We start from the raw sequence: 18,661 nt of genomic DNA, 5'->3' as shown, positions 1-18,661 counted from the left end.
TGGGGTGCTGGTACTCTTCTGTTTCTTGATCTAAGTGCTGATTTTATGAGCGTGTTTCAGGTTGTAAGAATATGTGCACTCCTATGTGTAAATTATACTTTGATTTTAAGAAAAAGAATATTTCCCAAAAATATATCAAAAGGAGGACATAATTTCAACCCAGATGGTCTGGTTTGAGGACATGTGCAGTCAACCACTCCACTGAAATGGGCTGTTGTTCAAAAAGTCACAGGTCCTGTCCTTTTTCCCTAAAAGAATTTTGAAAATGTATTTCTCCTTTATACATTTTTAGTTGACATCTGGAGTATTCCATGATAACTTTAAATAGTTGCAAAGGACATAATTTCCAGTGTGTTGTAAATATTGACACTTTATAAACTGTTGCATTTATATTGGTCCATTTAGATCCAAGTAGCAGTGATTCAGAAGCCAATATTGGGACTTCCCTGGCAGTCCAGTAGTTAAGACTCTGCACTTCCAGTTAGGGGGTGAGGGTTCAATCCCTGGTTGGGGAATTAAGATTCCCACATGCTCTGCTCTGCCCCCCACAAAAGAAGTCAGTGTCATTCATTTTTAAAACAGGAGAACAAGCTCTCCTTTAACAGTGTTCCTTTAACACACTCTCTGCTCATGGGTGTGCTGTGCTTTGTTGCTTAGTCGTGTCTGACTTTGCGACCCCATGGATTGTAGCCCTCCAGGCTCCTCTGTCTGTGGAGATTCTCCAGGCAAGAATAATGGAGTAGGTTGCTATGCCCTCCTCCAAGGGATCTTCCCAACCCAGGGATTGAACCCAGGTCTCCCACATTGCAGGAAGACTCTTTACAGTCTAAGCCACCAGGGAAGCCCTTTCTTTGCTCGTAATTTCACTCTATTCCATTCAAAGTTTGCCCAACATGTAATTTATTACCATGGTTGAAAGTATATATTGATAACCTTATTATATGTGTGTGTGTGACACACACACACATATAATTTTTAAAAGTAATTGTTTCTAACCTTACCAAGGCTTTAAGGGTTACACTTATTAGTACTGGGTTTTTCAAAACAACATAAATACTTCTATTTAAATTTTTATAGAAACAAATTTTATTGACATACACCTCTTAAAAGAGGGAATTTTTCTCTCAATTAGTTCATGTGAGTGGATAAATATTATTTTTTTGTTACAGTAAAACATAAGCCCAGAGAAACTTGTTCACATAAGGAAGCAGATGGTACTTTAAGGGGGTTGTTATATATATAACAGTGGCACTCAGTTCTTTGAATTCTGAGTTAATCACATCACTAAAAGCTATACTTAATGATGTGTTAAGTCACTTCAGTCGAGTCTGACTCTTTGCAACCCCATGGACTGTAGCCCCCTAGGCTCTGCTGTCGATGGGGTTTTCTAGGCAAGAATACTGGGCTGGGTTGCCATTTCCTCCTCCAGGGGATCTTCCCCACCCAGGGATCGAACCTGCGTCTCCTGCATTAACAGGCGGGTTTCTTTGTACCACTAGCGCCACTTGGGAAGGCCCATACTTAATGTTATCACCAACAATTCATTACAATCCTCCTTTAGATGTGTTGAAAGCAAACCATTGGAAACCATTTAAATTATAAACAGATATTACCTAGAATCGGACCTTTCTCCATTTCAAACTGAAGACACAGATACATCATTTAGGGCTGGATTAGCAATTGCCTTGGTACCCTAGTGGGAAGGATGAAATGGGGAGGAATTAACACAGAGCCACGCTGGTGTGGCTGCCGCCTGCTGAGGGCCGACCCTAGAATTCCGAGCATTTTTACGATGACAAGGAGAACGCACGAAAGCCGAACTGTAGCTGGGCCTAGGCCGAGTACACATCGGTGTGTCCATGTGAAAACGGTGTGTTTGCGGCCTGCCCTTGGGGCTCTGGGGAACAACATTACGGCTTAACTGGGACGCTGGCACGAGCAGGGAATTAGAGGTTCGCGTTCCGGCCCAGGCCAGGCAGCCAGGCCACCAAACTCAGAGCCCTGAAATACAGCAGGTCCTTCGGTAAGGGAGAATTTTCATTTTTACTCGACAGCGTGGAGTAGCTTCTGGGAATAGCAGCTGCAGTGGGGAAATGAGAGCAGGTCACACAAGGAGTCTCACTCTCAGGCACTTGGCCTAGAACTCGCAGCCCTGCTGCCTGCCTCGCCAGCCGCTTGGCCACCCACGCCCCCATTCACCCGCACTGCGCCGTTATCTCTCTGACTGACACCTTTGTCAGCCAATGATCTTTGGGATTGTGTAAGCGCCTGCCCCGCCTCCGGAGTTGGGCGGGGCAAGTAGCTGGAATGACAAACACTTAGGCCAATAGCAAGGAGGTTTCAAAAGCTAAGGGCACAATAGCCAATGAGGGGAAGGAGCCGTTCGAAAGGACGTGTCAGACAGCCAACGGCCAGCGGCGCTGCGGGGGTCGCGTGGCTTCCGTTCCGAGTGGGCGGGGCAGTATCTCAAACGGAAGGTGGTTGTTGTCCGAGCCAAAGCTGGTTTGAACCTGGGGGTCGGGCCCGGCAGTCGTTGTCTGTTGCCACCGCCCCGCTTCCGGGCTAGGCCGTCCCTGCCCGCCCCCGCCCCGCCTCCCTTCGGACCCCTGGGTCCCAGGCCAGGCTCCCTGCCCGTTTTGCGCCCGGCTCGCAACAGCCCGCTCCCGTCCCGGTCCTCACTGCGGCCCCTTCGCCTCCACCATGTCACTGCACGGCAAACGGAAGGAGATCTACAAGTATGAAGCGCCCTGGACCGTCTACGCCATGAACTGGAGCGTGCGGCCCGACAAGCGCTTTCGCCTGGCGCTGGGCAGCTTCGTGGAGGAGTACAACAACAAGGTGGGCCGGGCAGGGGCTCGGAACCCGGCTGGCGGGGAGCGGGCCCCGGGAGCCCCCTTTCTGGGCCGGAGCCCAGACCCCAGGACCCTCCTGCGGACTTGCCTTAGCACCACGGAGCGGTTCTTCTGTGTCTAGTCCTGTGCAGAGAGTTTCGCTGTCTTTATCGCATTTAATCCTTGAAACATTCCTGGGTATTCAGGAGTGTAGTTACCCCCATTTTACTGATGGGGAAACTGAGGCACCGTGTTGCAGCTTACCCGGGTCAGTTATTTCGTGACGGAAACAGGTCTCAAACCCAAGTTTACACCCCAGAGCTATGCCATTTATCACTAGTATCCGCTCCCCTGCTGCACTGCTTCAGTTAAGGGGCAGAAGAAGGATGAGGGAATGATGGCTGTGAAGAAAATGCGCTTACGATGGTCATTCACTTCTGGCCACACTAGAGTTCTGTTAGGTCTGGTTATTGCTCAGGCTTTCCCGCCCCCTACACCCACCCGCAGGTACTATTATTGATGGATTTGTCGGGATTGCCATCGCTGTTGCGGCCTCGTGTTCCTCCTCTTCACCGCGATCTCCTTTTGGAAATCTTGACCAGTGATCCTGCCGTTGTTTTCCAAATAGAGAAGGATGTTAACTTGCTGTATCTTTTCTTGGCATCTTTCTTGCTAATACAAATATGTAGCCTTGAGTAGTAAGTCTTTCTGGACATCCGGAATTTGAGAATCCTTCATAGAAGGTAGTAGGAGGAAACTTTAAGCTGGTAGTGCAGTATAAATTTGTTTTTGAAAGTTGTTGAATAAGTTAGTGAGAAGAATTTTCTTTGCTTTGCTCTTTAAATCTCTTCCATTTTGTATTAGAGTAAACGTGGTGATTGATCGTAATCAGAGCGACTGAGAGCCGTGCTTAGCGGTGTTTAAAGCCTGTATGCCTGCTTGACACCGTGAACACTGAGACTTAGGAAGAATAGCCTATGTGGATGGTGACAGGCATGGTGCAGGGAAGAAAGGCAGGTGCTCTAGGGTTGGATGCCCTGTCTAGTCCACTGACTGGCGGTGGGGCACTGCACAGGTCAGTTTTATTATTTCTCATCCACAGATTGTTGTAGGGAAGTTCTTTTTTAAACATAAAGGTCCTGTAAAAAACATTTGAACATTGTAACTTTGTTTACAGATTTCCAGGAGCACATCTGTTTCTCTGGAGTTAAGTCTTAACCTTTCTGTAATCCCCTTTAAGAAATTGATGAAAGCAATGGACTCTCATTACCCAGACATCATATATACATAATTTACAAACAAATCCCAGGGAATATGCACTGATCTTGGGGCCCATCCATTGCCCACAGAAAGCAGAGAGTCCTGACAAGACTTAGCTTTAAAAGACATAGCTTTATTTCCTTTTCTCGGTTGCCTCTTTCTTCCTAATGGCCGGGTAGTGCATAGCAGAGTGGGGAATAGAATTCAAGGTACTAATGTGTGAAATGGAATAAAACTGTTGTTTTAAGAACACATGTTGGGAAGAAAAAAAAAGTAAAACGTATCTTTCAAAGGGCTTGAGTCTTTCACACAGATTTTTTTGCCTTGCAAGGTCTTGCCAGGTCATATTTTGGGGGGCGGGGTGGGGCGAAGTAGAAAAGAATATCTTTGTTGCTTTGTCAAGGCAAAGAGGGCCACAGTGGGCTAATGCCCTCATAACTATGTGTTCCAACCTGGAGGGAGCAGTGAGAAGTTTTATAGAAATGGTTCAAAGAGAGGGTGATCAGCTCGTGCGCATTCTTCTGATGGGTTGTGATTGGTGGGTGGTGAGGTAGCTGGGAATCAGCATCATCAACCTTCTGGTTGCCGCTGCTCTGGGCTCTACATGCTTGTGAGAGCATACAGTCAGCTTCCTCTCCCTGGGGGGGGTTTCAGTATTGAGCCCCAGGTTCTTGATGTCTTATCTCAGAAAGAGTTCAGTGACAGACAAAGTGATAGGTAAGAAGTGGATTTATTTAGAGAGAAACACACTCCACAGACAGAGTGTGGGCCATCTCGGAAGGTGAGAGTGGCCTTGCAATCTAGTAGCCCCATTTCCAAGAGGGGATAAACTGAGCTACGCTGTTAGGCTGCTGGTGGAATCAGTGGAGTAATTGGTGTCAAACCTTGGTTGCAGGAACTCCACCCCAAAGTTTGTCCTTCCATTTAGTAACTGTATGGAGCTCCTTCTTTGTGCCAGGCACACAGGCAGTGCGGTTTTAGGGAGATGCAAACTGCTAATCCCAGGAGTAACAGGCAAGCAGTTACCTCTCTCTTAACTCACTTGCATGGGGTAGGCAATGCAGCATTTTGCCTTCTGTTTTTGTGTCCCCACCTATCTAGGTTAGAGTTCTTAATGTGTGTGTGTGTGTGTGTGTGTGTGTGTGTGTGTGTGTGTGAGATGGACACCTTTGGCACTTTGAAGACAACAGACCTCTGTTCATAATTATGTTTTCAAATGCATAAAATACATAGGGTTACAAAGGAAACCATTGTATTGAGCTGTAGTTATTAAAAACACTTTTTAAGAAGCGGTGAAAGTGAAAGTCGCTTAGTTGTGTCTGATTCTTTGCGACCCCATGGACTATACAATCCATGGAATTCTCCAGGCCACAACACTGGAGTGGCTAGCCTTTCCCTTCTGTGTACTTTAAAATTAACTCATTAGATGACATCATCCATTAATTTGAAGTAGTAGCATTTCAGGATGTTTGCTGTGGTGTGATATGAAGAAAAGCAATGATTTCTGTTAGTGACAAATCACAGATATTAATGCCGTGGTGAGTAACTGCCTCCATTTATAATGGAAGGAAATGGTAAATTTCAGCTGGAGGTTTGTGAAAATATAAGTGTGATTTTCGAGTTCATGGACCTCAGGGTAAGAAACCCTGTGCCTTGGGGCTGACGGGCATTAAATTTGGCTACCAGACAGTGATTATCAGGCTCAGTTTTGGAAAAACCTGGCCATGGAAGTGCCAGAGTTGATGTTTTAAGCTTGAAAATTATTGGTTGAAATTCTCAGACAGTTGATTCTTGTTTGCTGTCAGTAGTGATTGCCAGTAGAGGACAAAATTAATTGACTCAGCAAATTAACATTGATAAAAAAGCCGAGATAGGGTCTTTTTTTCCTACTCTAAGACATTAAGAAAACATGATCATAATTTTTAAAAAAATTTGTGTTAATGTCATCATACTTTCCTATAGTTAAATTATTTGTAGTTTGCTAGAATTAAATCTGTTAGTGTTTCAAGGACAACTTGACTTTTGTGTGTTCCATCACCTGAATAAATTTGGGAATTGCTGCAGTGTAAAGAACTAAATTCTGTCATCTACATCTGGATTGAAGAGTCACATTATTGATGATAATGTTTTATGTTCTTTGTGTGTGTGTGTGGTCTCTGCTGGGGGATAGAGCAGCACTGGTGTTGGAGAATGATTTTCTAAAATTTAGCGTGTGTGTGACTCCTCTGAGGGACTTACACCTTCCTGGGCTTCACTCCTGAAGTTAAAAGACACCCAGGTGATTCAGACACAGGTGGTCTAGGTGGCGCTGCAAGACCATTTCCCTGGAGGTACCTGTCCATCTCCTGACCAGCAGCGGGAATCATTTTTTGTATCTGCATGTGCCTAAATATTGATTCTGCCCTTCCATCCCATGAAAAGTTCAATCACCAGATAGCCTCTTTGAAGGGGCCTGAGTTGAGATCTCAGTCCTGACACTTCCCAGTTTTGCATGGCCTTCGCCAAGTGAAAGCTGGTGCCTCAGTTTCCTCATCTGTAAAATGAGGGTAGTGAAGAAGATGAAACGTGAAACATGAACTCACTCAGTCGTGTCCAACTCTTTGGGACCCCGTGGACTGTAGCCCGCCAGGCTCCTCTGTCCATGGATTCTCCAGGCAAGAATACTGGAGTGGGTTGCCATTTCCTTCTCCAGGCGATCTTCCCAACCCAGGGATCGAACCCGGGTCTCCCGCATGGCAGGCAGATGCTTTATCCTCTGAGCCACCAGGGAACACAGGAAGAAGATGAAAGGAGTTTTAAATGTGATGGGTTTAGGAACTCTGCCTGGCACATAGCGATCACATCACTACTGTGCCTGTAACTGAAATATCATCTAGGAGAATTATATGAGTGTTTGGTAAAGGTACGACGAAAGGTCACTGTGTTTGTTCTTTGACTTTTAAAGACCTGGGGGGGAAATCCCTTGGTTCCTTTGAGCCAAACCTACTTTGTGGTCTAGAAGCTTCTTGTTGGACTTGGAGTACCATGATGTGCTAGTTGAAGCCCATTTTCTCTTGTTCTACCTGGCGTAGACAAGTAACTGATAGAAGAACTCTGGCATTTCTCCTGAGTCTTGACAGTATCTGTGGTCTTTAGACAAGTGGTATTTCCCTTGTTTTGTGGAGAAAGATGACTAGCAGTTCCTGGGCTTCTACTCCACTTAGTTGTATATTTCAGGGTTGATTTGACTAGAACTGGCAGTGTGATTGGGATTTATTTTGCACTAATAGTTAACTAGCTGACCATTTGTGCTTTAAGATAATAGCATCTAGAAAACATTTTTGAGATTCTGAGGAGAAACCGTAGGTATACCTCCTGCTTTTTGAAGACTATCAGTAGTGAATCTGAGTAAGGGTACCTTGTAATTCAAATTCACATGGGATGAATGCTTGCCTTGAGAGCCTGTGTTGATTCCTATGAGATCTTTAATGCTGAGTTACTTTATCTATTTGACACATAATGATTTTGACCCTGGCATACAAGTTTTCATTTCTCAGTATTTCTGGCAGCCTTTCAAGATTCCCATTCATTTGTTCATTAATTCAATAAGTACGTATTGCATTTTAGGCACAGTGATGATACTTGGTAACCTTCTGTATCCTTTTTAGCAGATGTGAAACTGGCAGCAATAAAGAGAAAGTGTTTTGGTACACATAAGTGTTTTTGATAGCTACTTAGAATTTTGCAGTGCTCCATCCTTCTCTGGCAAGACTGCAAGCAGGAGAATTTAAAGTATCAAACTCTCTGGTTTTAATTTCCTCCTTTCTTTTTTCTGGACAGTGAGAGCACTAATTCCTCCAGGAGACCACTAGATAAAACTTGTGCTGCTTTATTGCTTTTTGCCCTGCCCTGGCTCACACAGACTTCCTAGAGATGCTGTGATATGAACAAGGGGTGAATCTGTGTTCTGTAGGTAGTCTATCCTGCCTGGGGCTGTGGGGCCAGAGCTCCTTGGTTAGACTCAGAGTCAGGAGCAGAAGAGGTGCTGTGCCAAGGCAGAGCCTCTCCACAGACAGTGATCAACAATCATCAGTCAGGAACAGGCTTGAAGGGAGGACACATGGAAAAGATCAGGAAAAGCTGGTTTATTCTGTCAGAATTTTGCCTTTAGCTGGTTTTGGTTATACTAACAATTGTGGGGAAATGTGCCACTGACAAGAGGTGGTGTTATTGATTTAGATCACTTTTTTTTAACTACATGCACACACACACACACACACGGGTTCACCTTTGTGTTCTAGTACCAACACTAGAATTAAAGAGGAATACACAGTGTCCTCCACCAAGATAGACACAGCAACTCTTTTAATTTTTTAAAAATATAAGGTATGAGTAATGTGAGTAGTAATTTATGTTGTTATTCATGAAAGTAATTGAAAGTGAAGACGTCGTCATGCCTCCGAGGGATAAATACATAATGTTTTATACCTGCTTCTTAGGAGATATCTGACATAGTAATCTCCACAGTTTAAAAACAAGTAAAAATGATCTTGTTTCACAGGGCGTTTTTTTTTTTTTTTTTTTTTTTTTAAGGGCATTTGTTTCACATGCTGGGGTAAAGTGTTAAGCAAATAGTTGCAGAAGGGTAGTGGGTGTGGGAGATAGAAGAAGTTTAGCAGGTGGACAGAGAAGACTGGAGGAAAGAAAGGGCAGAGGGGTAATAACCTAAATGTTGACAAGATGATTAAAATTGTACTTGTTGGTTATGCTCCCACAATAAGGAACTGTAGTGAAGATCAGATGGGTACAGTACAGGAAGAGGCCAAGACAGGATTCAAACTCAGAACAGCACAGTTCTCCAGAACAGGATTTTGATGGGCAACATCAACACTCCTTGGTTTGGGTCAGTGGAAGCGGGTGCATGCCTGGCAGCAGGAGCTTCTCTAGTTGCCCGCCTTGACAACCTTGGATAAGAGGAGAGTTTAGCTGTACAAGGAGACAGACATGCCAGTGTCTCTAAAAGCACTGGATTAGGCAGGTTGGAAGAGACTGAATTGTGAGCAGCTTGACAGTTCCTCATCTCTGTTGCCTGGGAAGATGCAGAAACTTCATGTGTTTATCCTAACTTGGAACACAGTCCTGGCCTCTTTCCCATAAGAACTTCCTTGAGATCATCTAGAAGGAACTTGCCTCATTCAAAAGGAATCAGCATAGTAGCAACAGCAAGATACTATAAGAAAGAGGGAAAAATGGGAAACACATGTGAGGTAAAGTATCCACACTAGAAAATGTTTTCACCTTAATTGAACATTAATGGCCAGTCCTCCCGCCATGAATTCAGAGAACTTAAAGAACTCCAAGCAGAGAGAGGTACAGGAGATCAGGTAAAATGAGAGATGGTGACAGGAGAAAATGGAACCACCAGCAGATAGAATCCAGGAAAACAGTGGAAGAGAAAGCAAACACTGCCACAGAGAATAAAAATGAATACAAACTCCTGGAAACAGTGAAGACTAGGGAAGACAGGTTGAGAAAATGAAGTGGAAGTGAACAATTAGGAAGAATATAATAGATGCAGAAAATAAAGAATACCTAACTGGTATAATTGGTGTCTCTGAAGAAGACCAAAGAAATGAAACACAAAATCTCAAATATGTAGTCAGACTATAGAATAAAGGTATGAAGTAATGCCTTCAACTATATATCTCAAGAAAAATGGACACAGAACACTTGGCACTGAAAACTTTCTTAGGAAAATATCTACATTTTGAGGGTGAAGAAAGAATCTTTTAGACATCCAGGCAAACTGATCTCTTCCTCTGAGGGGGGAGAAGGAGAAATTAGGCGGCCACAGTTGACGACAGAGGCATGGAGCAGTTTGTGCAAACCTGCCACTGTCATAGACTGTGCTCATGTAAACACATGAGCATGTACTTACGAGTATGTGAGATTATATGGGAAAAGGAATATACTTTTAAAATAGATAATTTATAAAAATTGACCATGTATTAAGAAAAAAACAAGTTTTTAAGTTAAGGGAAATCAGCCGATTGGTAAAAGATAATACATATCAAAACGTATGGGATGGGATTTCCCTGGTGGCCCAGTGGTTAAGACTCTGCCCTCCTAATGCAGGCGACCCAGGTTTGATCCCTGATCAGGGAACCAGATCCCACATGCCACAACTAAGACCCAGCACAGTCAAATAATAAATATTGTTTTTAAAAAAACCCTCAAACTTATGGGATGTTGAGGAATCTCAGGCCCAGATATGCTAAGTAACTTCCCAAAGTGAAATGGAAGGTAATAGCAGGGCCAGAACTGGAATAGTCTGTCTCCAGAGTTTTGACCATATACTGATGTCAAAAAAAAATAAAAAAAAAGATTGGGGGGAACAAAAAAGAATGTTTTGGAAACAGAGAGGGGAACACTTGCCTTACCAGATCAGAGTAAACATACTGCAGTTGGTACAGTTATAGCCAGTAAATACCACATCGAGTTGATGCAGTCACACAGAATGTCCCAAAGCAAATTTAAGTATCTACAGAAAAGTAGTTAGTGATAAAATTCACTGAGGAAAAAATTAATACATTCTGTGGCGTAATTGGCTTCCCAGGTGGCACTAGTGGTAAAGAACCTGCCTGCCAGTGCAGGAGACATAAGAGACGTGGGTTCAGTCCCTGAGTCTGGACGATCCCCTGGAGGAGGGCATGGCAACCCACTCTGTTCTTTCCTGGGGAATCCCATGGTTGGAGGAGCCTGGTGGGCTACAGTCCATGGGGTCGCCCAGAATGGGACGTGACAGAAGCAACTTAGCACACATGGCAATTAGCTGTCTACCTGGCAGAACAATTTAGAGTCCCCTGTTACATGTCATATTTGTCATTGTTGAGTCGTGTCTGACTCTCTGCAACCCCATGGACTGCAGCGTGCTGGGCTTCTCTGTCCTTCACCATCTCCCAGAGCTTGCTCAAACTCATGTCCATTGAGTCAGTGATGCCATCCAGCCATCTTGTCCTCTGTCGTTCCCTTCTCCTCCCGCCTTCAATCTTTCCCAGCATTAGGGTCTTTTCTAATGAATTGGCTTGTCACATCAGGTGGCCAAAGTATTAGAGCTTTAATTTCAGCATCAGTCCTTCCAATGAATATTCAGGGTTGATTTCCTTTAGGATTGACTGGTTTGGTCTCCTTGCTCAAGGGACTCTGAAGAGTCTTGTCCAACACCACAGTTCAACACCACATGTCATACATGAAAATCAATTCCAGATCAAGTATTTAAATGTAAAGAAAAGTCCCACAAACATAGTAGAAGAAAACTGAGTAGGAAACTTGTTCTGGGGCAGTGGGGAGAAGATAAGGCAGACTTTAAGCCAGTCGTTAAATCCAGGGTCAACTAAGGCAAAGATGGACAGGCTATAGTACCGTTGACCCTTGAACAGTGGAGGTTTGAGTTGCATAGGTCCACATAAATGGGCATATTTCAATGATAAGAACTACACAAGGCCCATGGTTGGTTGAATCCAAGGATGCACAGGACTCAGATACTGAAATATACACAGATTAACTACTCCCCACCTCATGTTGTTCATGAGTCAGTTGTACATACAAATAAAACATTTTTTTGTGAAAAGATGTGGCAAAAAATCAAGACAGATGGTAGGCCAAGGAAAGATACTTTCAAAACCTGACAGCTGGTAGGAGCTAATTTACTTACTGTGATAGCAAAATGAACAAAGCATATAAATAGCCTTCTCTTTGGAGAAGGAAATGGCAACCCACTCCAGTGTTCTTGCCTGGAGAATCCCAGGGACGGGGGAGCCTGGTGGGCTGCCGTCTCTGGGGTCGCACAGAGTCAGACACGACTGAAGCGACTTAGCAGCAGCAGCATATAAATAGCCAGTACATAGTAGAGAAAATGCAAGTGATCGTTAAACAGGAAAAGATACTCAACCTCAGGTAGTTAAGGGAAATGACCCTGTGATGTTTCTTCCTTTCAAATCTATAAAAATTAGGTTTCTTCTTCTAGTATTGCTGAAGTATAGGGAAGTGATCACCTTCGTGATCCTGGGCAAGATACTCAACATCTCTTTTACTCAGTATCTTAATGAAAGTAGAGAGGATAATAGTACCTACCTTATGGATATGTTGAGAGGATTAAATGAGGAATGTGAAGCCTTAAGCACATTGCCTATACTTGGACCATTATAAGCACTTGAATATTAAAAATGGCTCCTCAGAAGTAAAAATAATAAACAAGTATGCTCAGCTTCAGTAGTAAAATGCCATTTTTCATCCATCAGAGTAGCAGAACGTTGAAGATTATTTTCAGTGTTTTCAAAGATATGGGGAAATTGGCACTCATACACTGTTAAATGAAAATGTAAACACACTTTTTATCTCGTAGTTTCTGTGGTATTAATGTCTGAAATGGGATGAGCAGTTACACTTCTAGCAAACTGTCCCAATAGCAGCATTTGCACATAGTGTACAAAGTATTGTTTGTAATAGCAAAACAATGGGATGTAAGCACAGGAACTGTGAATAGTTAAATTATGGTGTGCTCACCACAGTTGGCTGTGGAAGAATGAGGCAGAACTATTTGTACTGACAGGAGATCTCCCAATATGGTGTTAAGAGCAACTCGCGGAATGTATTTTATGGTCCAAGCCTTTCTGTGTGTTGTTGTTTTAACCCACCATATACACACATATACAGATGCAGAGAGAATCATTTGGAAAGTAGTTCATGTCAGACTGGGTTGAGACTAAGTAGAATTGAGGGTGAAGTTAATGGGAGACTTTACTGTGTCACTCTGTATTATATGAACTGAACATTCTCTTCCATTAAGTTTTTAATGATAGGCCAAGGAAAAATATTTGCAAAACATGACCGTTGGTAGGAGCTGACTGAATAACAGGGAAAGCTAATTGTTATTCCTGTCAGTGCTTGGGTTGGCAACGTGGAGCAGAGGAGCTGAAACAAGTTAGGCTGTGTATGAAACAGGAGTCTGAGCAAACCCATGAAGCCTCTGGGAAGATGAGGAAACATTAAATCCCAGCCATTTCCTGACTTCTTCCCTGGCTTAGGGACAGTTGTGCAGAGGTTGTCAAACCTAGGTGAGTCAGATCACTGGGGAGGTTCTTAAGAACCTAGACTCACGGGCCCCAGTTGACACTTGTTGAATCAGAATCTTGGGCTGGCGGTGGGGAGCCCAGGCCTTGTAAAGCCCTCTTAAGTAAATCTGATCACCAGATTTGGAAAGCATTGCTATTGGCAGTAGAAGCAGGAGTCAGACATAGGCCCTGTTTTTACAGCATTTACTAAGTGAAATAGTATAAGACAGTCATGTAAGGGCTTTCATGAGGCAGTGTGGGATGAGTCATCAAATGGATGGAGTAGTTGAGTACAAAGGGCTTCGCAGGTGGCTCAGTGGTAAAGAATCTGGCTGCCAGGCAGGAGATGCAGGATATGTGAGTTCTATCCCTGAGTCAGGAAGATCCCCTGGAGGAGGAAATGGCAACCCACTCTAGCATTCTTGCCTGGGAAATCCCATGGACAGAGGAGCCTGGCAGGCTACAGTCCCTGGGGTCGCAAGAGTGACTGAGCATGCCTGAGAGACCACTGTGTTAGGAAGGCTGAAGATGGTTTATGAAGGGGGTGAGATGTAATAATATTGAAAGCTCATACACTGAGGAGGGCACCAGGCTGAGCAGCTTACATATGAAAGGTGTTACATACAACTCTGGGGTATGGGTAATGGGAATAGCCTCACTTTACACGGAAATAGGTTTGGCAAAGTTAAGTAACATGTCCCAGGTTCCACAGCCAGCAAGTGGTGAGTAAGGAGCCCTGGAAGCCTGATGGCCCTGCACTTTATTAATACCGGGCAGACTTGGATCAACAGGACATACGAGGGGCTTAGAGCATGAGGGCAGTGTAAGGAGAGGGATGGGAAGCACTGACTAGATCAGTGAGAGGAAGATCAGGTAGGCTTGTCAAAGCCTTGAACACCTAGGTAAGTGGATCCTAAGTGGTACATGTTCCCAAGACCTGATATTTTGAGGTTTGCAGAGAAATCTCCAGTGGCCTGAAAAGCACCTTTTAGAAGTAGCAGCATTTTTCTCTTCTAATTTAGCCTTACAGTATTACCTGCATGGTTAGAGAGAGGTTTTTTTCCTTTTGTGCCACAGTTAAAACAGTGCCTGGCACCTGACAGTCACTTGGTAAATATTTGAATAAATACCTGAATGCAGTATCGGGCTCAGAATCTACATGAGAGGCTTATTCTTTATTCTGCCCAATGAGCCACAAAATTTAGCTTCTCCTCTAAAGCTAAATTTTAGAGCTCCCTCCCCCACCAAGTCTGATGCCAGTTTTCCCTTTCCATCGTCCTTTATGTTTTGTTCTCTGCAAAGGTTGGAATGTCAGCTTTTTAATTCCTTTAAGAACTGTTCATCCTGCCAAATTCACTCTTGCGTCCATCTCTGGTTATCCCTTGCCATTCTCACTGCCAGTCACCATAAGCCTTTAACTTGCCCACATCAGGTGGCCAAAGTATTGGAGTTTCAGCTTCAACATCAGTCCTTCCAATGAATATCCAGGACTGATCTCCTTTAGGATGGACTGGTTGAATCTCCTTGCAGTCCAAGGGACTCTAAAGAGTCTTCTCCAATACCACAGTTCAAAAGCATCAATTCTTCGGCGCTCAGCTTTCTTTATAGTGCAACTCTCACATCCATACATGACAACAGGAAAAAACACAGCCTTATTAGACGGACCTTTGTTGGCAAAGTAATGTCTCTGCTTTTGAATATGCTATCTAGGTTGATCATAACTTTCCTCCCAAGGAGTAAGCGTCTTTTAATTTCATGGCTGCAGTCACCATCTGCAGTGATTTTGGAGCCCAGAAAAATAAAGTCAGCCACTGTGTCCACTGTTTCCCCATCTATTTGCCATGAAGTGATGGGACGGGATGCCATGATCTTCGTTTTCTGAATGTTGACCTTTAAGCTAACTTTTTCACTCTCCTCTTTCACTTTCATCAAGAGGCTTTTGAGTTCTTCACTTTCTGCCATAAGGGTGGTGTCATTGGCATATCTGAGGTTATTGATATTTCTCCCGGCAGTCTTGATTCCAGCTTCTGCTTCCTCCAGCCCATCAAAGCAGGGTGACAATATACAGCCTTGACATACTCCTTTCCCTATTTGGAACCAGTCTGTTGTTCCATGTCCAGTTCTAACTGTTGCCTCCTGACCTGCATATAGGTTTCTCAAGAGGCAGGTCAGGTGGTCTGGTATGCCCATCTCTTTCAGAATTTTCCACAGTTTATTGTGATCCACACAGTCAAAGGCTTTGGCATAGTCAATAAAGCAGAAATAGATGTTTTTCTGGAACTCTCTTGCTTTTTCCATGAGCCAGCAGATGTTGGCAATTTGATCTCTTGTTCCTCTGCTTTTTCTAAAACCAGCTTGAACATCTGGAAGTTCACAGTTCACGTATTGCTGAAGCCTGGCTTGGAGAATTTTAAGCCTTACTTTACTAGCGAGTGAGATGAGTGCAATTGTGTGGTAGTTTGAGCATTCTTTGGCATTGCCTTTCTTTGGGATTGGAATGAAAACTGACCTTTTCCAGTCCTGTGGCCACTGCTGAGTTTTCCAAATTTGCTGGCGTATAGAGTGCAGCACTTTCACAGCATCGTCTTTCAGGATTTGAAATAGCTCAACTGGAATTCCATCACCTCCACTAGCTTTTTTCATAATGATGCTTCCTAAGGCCCACTTGACTTCACATTCCAGGATGTCTGGCTCTAGGTGAGTGATCACACCATCGTGATTATCTTGGTCGTAAAGATCTTTTTTGTACAATTCTTCTGTGTATTCTTGCCATCTCTTCTTAGTATCTTCTGCTTCTGTTAGGTCCATACCATTTCTGTCCTTTATTGAGCCCATCTTTGCATGAAATGTTCCCTTTGTATCTCTAATTTTCTTGAAGAGGTCTCTAGTCTTTCCCACTGTTTCTTTGCACTGATCACTGAGGAAGGCTGTCTTATCTCTCCTTGCTATTCTTTGTTTTTTTTAATTTTATTTTATTTTTAAACTTTACATAATTGTATTGTTTTGCCAAATATCAAAATGAATCCGCCACAGGTATACATGTGTGCCCCACCCTGAACCCTCCTCCCTCCTCCCTCCCCATACCATCCCTCTGGGTCGTCCCAGTGCGCTAGCCCCAAGCATCCAGTATCGTGCATCGAACCTGGACTGGCAGCTCGTTTCATACATGATATTTTACATGTTTCAATGCCATTCTCCCAAATCTTCCCACCCTCTCCCTCTCCCAGAGAGTCCATAAGACTGTTCTATACATCAGTGTCTCTTTTGCTGTCTCGTACACAGGGTTATTGTTACCATCTTTCTAAATTCCATATATATGCGTTAGTATACTGTATTGGTGTTTTTCTTTCTGGCTTACTTCACTCTGTATAATAGGCTCCAGTTTCATCCACCTCATTAGAACTGATTCAAATGTATTCTTTTTAATGGCTGAGTAATACTCCATTGTGTATATGTACCATAGTTTTCTTATCCATTCATCTGCTGATGGACATCTAGGTTGCTTCCATGTCCTGGCTATTATAAACAGTGCTGCGATGAACATTGGGGTACACGTGTCTCTTTCCCTTCTGGTTTCCTCAGTGTGTATGCCCAGCAGTGGGATTGCTGGATCATAAGGCAGTTCTATTTCCAGTTTTTTAAGGAATCTCCACACTGTTCTCCATAGTGGCTGTACTAGTTTGCATTCCCACCAACAGTGTTAGAGGGTTCCCTTTTCTCCACACCCTCTCCAGCATTTATTACTTGTAGACTTTTGGATCGCAGCCATTCTGACTGGTTCTCCTTGCTATTCTTTGGAACTCTGCATTCAAATGGGTATATCTTTACTTTTCTCCTTTGCTTTTCACTTCCCTTCTTTTCACAGCTATTTGTAAGCCTCCTCAGACAGACATTTTGCTTTTTTGCATTTCTTTTTCTTGGGGATGGTCTTGATTCCTGTCTCCTGTACAATGTCACGAACCTCCATCCATATTTCATCAGGCACTCTGTCTATCAGATCTAGTCCCTTAAATCTATTTCTCACTTCCACTGAATAATCATAAGGGATTTGATTTAGGTCATACCTGAATGGTCTAGTGGTTTTCTCCACTTTCTTCAATTTCAGTCTGAATTTGGCAATAAGGAGTTCATGATCTGAGCCACAGTCAGCTCCCAGTCTTGTTTTTGCTGACTGTATAGAGCTTCTCCATCTTTGGCTGCAAAGAATATAATCAGTCTGATTTCGGTGTCGACCATCTGGTGATGTCCATCTGTAGAGTCTTCTCTTGTGTTGTTGGAAGAGGGTGTTTGCTATGACCAGTGTGTTCTCTTGGCAGAACTCTATTAGCCTTTGCCCTGCTTCATTCTGTACTCCAAGGCCAAATTTGCGTTACTCCAGGTGTTTCTTTACTTCCTACTTTTGCATTCCAGTCCCCTGTAATGAAAAGGACATCTTTTTTGGGTGTTAGTTCTAGAAGGTCTTGTAGGTCTTCATAGAACCGTTCAACTTCAGCTTCTTCAGCGTTACTGGTCGGGGCACAGACTTGGATTACCGTGATATTTGAATGGTTTGCCTTGGAAATGAACAGAGATCATTCTGTCGTTTTTCAGATTGCATCCAAGTACTGCATTTCGGACTCTTTTGTTGACTATGATGGCTATTCCGTTTCTTCTAAGGGATTCCTGCCCACAGTAGTAGATATAATGGTCATCTGAGTTAAATTCACCCATTCTAGTCCATCTTAGTTCACTGATTCCTAGAATGTCGACGTTCACTCTTGTCATCTCCTGTTTGACCACTTCCAATTTGCCTTGATTCATGGACCTAGCATTCCAGGTTCCTATGCCATATTGCTCTTTACAGCATCAGTCCCTGCTTCCATCACCAGTCCCATTCACAACTGAGTGTTGTTTTTGCTTTGGCTCCATCCCTTCATTCTTTCTGGAGTTATTTCTCCACTGATCTCCAGTAGCATATTGGGCACCTGTATGCCCTTGGTCCCGGAGAAGGCAATGGCACCCCATTCCAGTACTCATGCCTGGAAAATCCATGGATGGAGGAGCCTGGTAGGCTGCAGTCCATGGGGTCACTAAGAGTTGGACATGACTGAGCGACTTCACTTTCACGCACTGGAAAAGGAAATGGCAACCCACTCCAGTATTCTTGCCTGGAGAATCCCAGGGACGGGGAAGCCTTGATGGGCTGCCGTCTATGGGGTCGCACAGAGTCGGACATGACTGAAGCGACTTAGCAGCAGCAGCAGCACGTCCTTGGTACAGAATGACCTGAGGAGTTCGTCTTTCAGTGTCCTATCCTTTTGCCTTTTCATACTGTTCATGGGGTTCTCAAGGCAAGAATACTGAAGTGGTTTGCCGTTCCCATCTCCAGTGGACCACATTCTGTCAAACCTCTCCACCATGACCCGTCCATCTTGGGTGGCCCCATACGGCATGGCTTAGTTTCATTGAGTTAGACAAGGCTGTGGTCCATGTGATCGG

General features: G+C 43.8%; 1 protein-coding gene across 1 annotated transcript in view; it reads left to right on the top strand.

Moving 5' to 3' along the window:
* Positions 1–2,499: 2,499 nt before the first annotated feature.
* The window catches only part of DCAF7 (DDB1 and CUL4 associated factor 7), a 29,841-nt gene continuing 13,679 nt past the window's right edge, over positions 2,500–18,661 (top strand). The window contains exon 1 of the mRNA XM_006044123.4: positions 2,500–2,838. Within this exon, the coding sequence (XP_006044185.1) occupies positions 2,701–2,838 (138 nt within the window). The 5' untranslated portion in view covers positions 2,500–2,700. The remainder of the gene's footprint in view (positions 2,839–18,661) is intronic.

Source organism: Bubalus bubalis, chromosome 3 (genome assembly GCF_019923935.1).
Source record: "Bubalus bubalis isolate 160015118507 breed Murrah chromosome 3, NDDB_SH_1, whole genome shotgun sequence".
Lineage (NCBI taxonomy): Eukaryota > Metazoa > Chordata > Mammalia > Artiodactyla > Bovidae > Bubalus > Bubalus bubalis.
This window is presented reverse-complemented; position numbering and strand designations above follow the sequence as displayed.